This window comes from Nansenia antarctica (genome assembly GCF_963989245.1).
Source record: "Nansenia antarctica genome assembly, chromosome: 9".
Lineage (NCBI taxonomy): Eukaryota > Metazoa > Chordata > Actinopteri > Argentiniformes > Microstomatidae > Nansenia > Nansenia antarctica.
This window is the reverse complement of record NC_137679.1, coordinates 15,023,339-15,025,838: the sequence shown is the minus strand read 5'-3', so window position 1 is coordinate 15,025,838 and position 2,500 is coordinate 15,023,339. Positions and strand designations below refer to the sequence as shown.

The window sequence follows — 2,500 nt, the reverse complement described above, 5'->3', positions numbered from 1 at the left end:
CACACACACAGTTTAGTGCCTGACAGAGTATATTAAAGCAGAGAGACAGACCCTGGTTGGTGAGTGAGTGTCATCAGTCCCAGATTTTTGATGCCACTGGGTCCTAAAGAAAGACAACTTAGTTTCTCATCTGGATCAATCACGAATCAGGAATCAGCAGAATTCAGAAATCAGCAGAATTCAGGAAACAGATCAGCGGAATTCAGGAATTAGCAGTCTACTTCAAGGACAGACTCTTCATGCACTAAACCTACACACCATTACACATGCTTACAATACACACACACACACACACACACACACACACACCCAGCCCCAGACCTAGCCCTTACCCCAGCCCTAGCCCTAGACATAACCCTGGACTCCAGACCTAGACCCAGCCCTAACCCCAGCCCTAACCCCAGCCCTAGACCTAACCATAGGCCTAACCCCAGCCCTAACTGTAGACCCAGCCCTAACCCTAGATCCAGCCCTAACCCCAGCCCTAGACCTAACCCCAGACCTAACTCCCAGCCCTAGACCTAACTCCAGACCCAGCCCTAACCCTTGACCTAGCCCTAACCCCAGACCTAACCCTAACCCCCAGCCCTAGCCCTAACCCTAGCCCTAGATCTAACCCCAGACCTAGCCCTAACCCTTGACATTTGTGACACGGTTTGATAAAAAAGGTCCTCATGTCGGGAATTCTGAAACCTTGCAATTGAGCCAAACAGTCTTGTTGTAAAAAAAAATGTTTTCCGTTTTTTGGCATAGGACGACAATTGAAGCGTGTGTGTTGTGGGTGGTAACAGTGTGGTGTGTTGTAACAGTGGGCAATACTTTTAAATGTACTGTCTTCTTTTTTTATTACAGCTTTGATGCCCAGATGGGATGGGAAGGAACTACACCTACAACATTATTCTTTTTTACCATTCTATTATTGTATTGCTCAATTCTATCTTGCCTAATTTTTTCCATTGCCATTTTGTTTTCTCTTGCTGCTGCAATGTCGACTGAAACTGAAGCCGTAAGAATTTTACTCTCTTGTACTTGAATGGGATGTAATAAACCTTTGGCACACATGGCAATAAAAAAATCATGAATCTTGAATAATAATTATTATTATTATTTAGCAATTTAAACATGTCAGCTCTGTAAGTTTGTTTCTTGAGGGTTAGCTGACAACCCCCCTGACAGATGACAGGTAGATAATGACAGGTAGTGTCATGGGGGAGTGGTTGTCTTGAGGGGGTTTGTTTCAACAATAGTTTCAGACATCATTTGAAAACTTACAATCTACCCTTTCATAATCTGGAACAAACTGAAAAAGTACATTGCCAGACTTGCGGACCTTTTCATGAAACCCTGTAACCACTTGTGTAAATATCGATTCAGGAAAAATCTCAGTTTTGGTACTACTACATCTTAGCGCTGCTTTTGACACTGTAGACCACAACATTCTAATAGATAGACTAAAAACCTGGGTAGGACTTTCGGGCACTGCCCTAAACTGGTTTAGATCCTACCTACAGGACAGAAGCTACTATGTCTTCATTGGCAACTTTGTGTCCGACCAAATTAAAATGACATGTGGGGTTCCCCAAGGGTCAAACCTTGGCCCCCTTCTATTTAATCTCTACATGCCTCCACCCTCCTCACCTCCACCTCCCCCCGCCTCCCTCCCCCCTTCACCCTGCTCCTCTCCACCCCTCCTCACCTCCCCACTCCCCCCATGTCCCCTCCACCCTCCTCCCCTCCTCACCTCCACCTCTCCTCCCCTTCACCCTCCACCCCAGCTCCCCTCCACCCCAGCTCCCCTCCACCCTCCTCCCCTCTAACCCCCCCCCCCTCCCCCCTCACCTCCAGGTCCTCGCGGCGAGAGTGATCTCTGTCCTCAAAGTCCCTGGTCCTCCTCCTCGCCTCCTCGAAGGAAGCTTGCGCCAGCGCGTCCTCTTGCTACACACACACACACACACACACACACACACACACATACACACACAGACACACACTCTGTAGGTACTGAATGGGTCAGTGGGAGTTTTGTGTGTGAGTGTGTGTATGTACACGTGCGTGTGTGTGTGTGTGTGTGTGTGTGTGAGAATGTGTGTGTGTGTGTGTGTATGTGTGTGTGTGTCCAGGTGAGTGAGTGTGTGTGCGTGTGTGTGTGTATGTGTGTGTACGTGCGAGTCTGTGTGAGTGTGTGTGTGTGTGTGTGTGTGTGTGTGTGTGTGCGTGTGTCTGTGTGTGTGTGTGCGTGCGTGTCTGTGTGCGTGCGAGTGTGTGTGTGTGTGTGTGTATGTGTGTGTGTACCTGAGCTCTCTCCTCATCATACTCCAGACAGCCCATGCCGTCCAGGCGCTGCAGGTCGATCCAGCCTCTCCACAACACACACACTCCGTTCAGGATCATTGGGGCCTTCAGGTACACCTACACACACACACACACACAATTATTATTTGCACCTCAAACACAAGCAGTTCTGACCAGACAGACTCTCTCTCTCTGTCTCGCTCTCCCC

At 48.6% G+C, this 2,500-nt stretch overlaps 1 protein-coding gene across 1 annotated transcript in view; it reads right to left on the bottom strand.

The window, feature by feature from the left end:
- cbfb (core-binding factor subunit beta) overlaps window positions 1-2,500 on the bottom strand; it is a gene marked incomplete at its 3' end in the record, with an annotated part of 34,865 nt that overhangs the window by 4,217 nt on the left and 28,148 nt on the right. The window contains exons 5-6 of the mRNA XM_080539528.1: window positions 2,293-2,409; window positions 1,840-1,935 (exon numbers count right to left, since the gene is read on the bottom strand). Coding sequence (XP_080395654.1) covers window positions 1,840-1,935; window positions 2,293-2,409 — 213 coding nt within the window. The remainder of the gene's footprint in view (window positions 1-1,839; window positions 1,936-2,292; window positions 2,410-2,500) is intronic.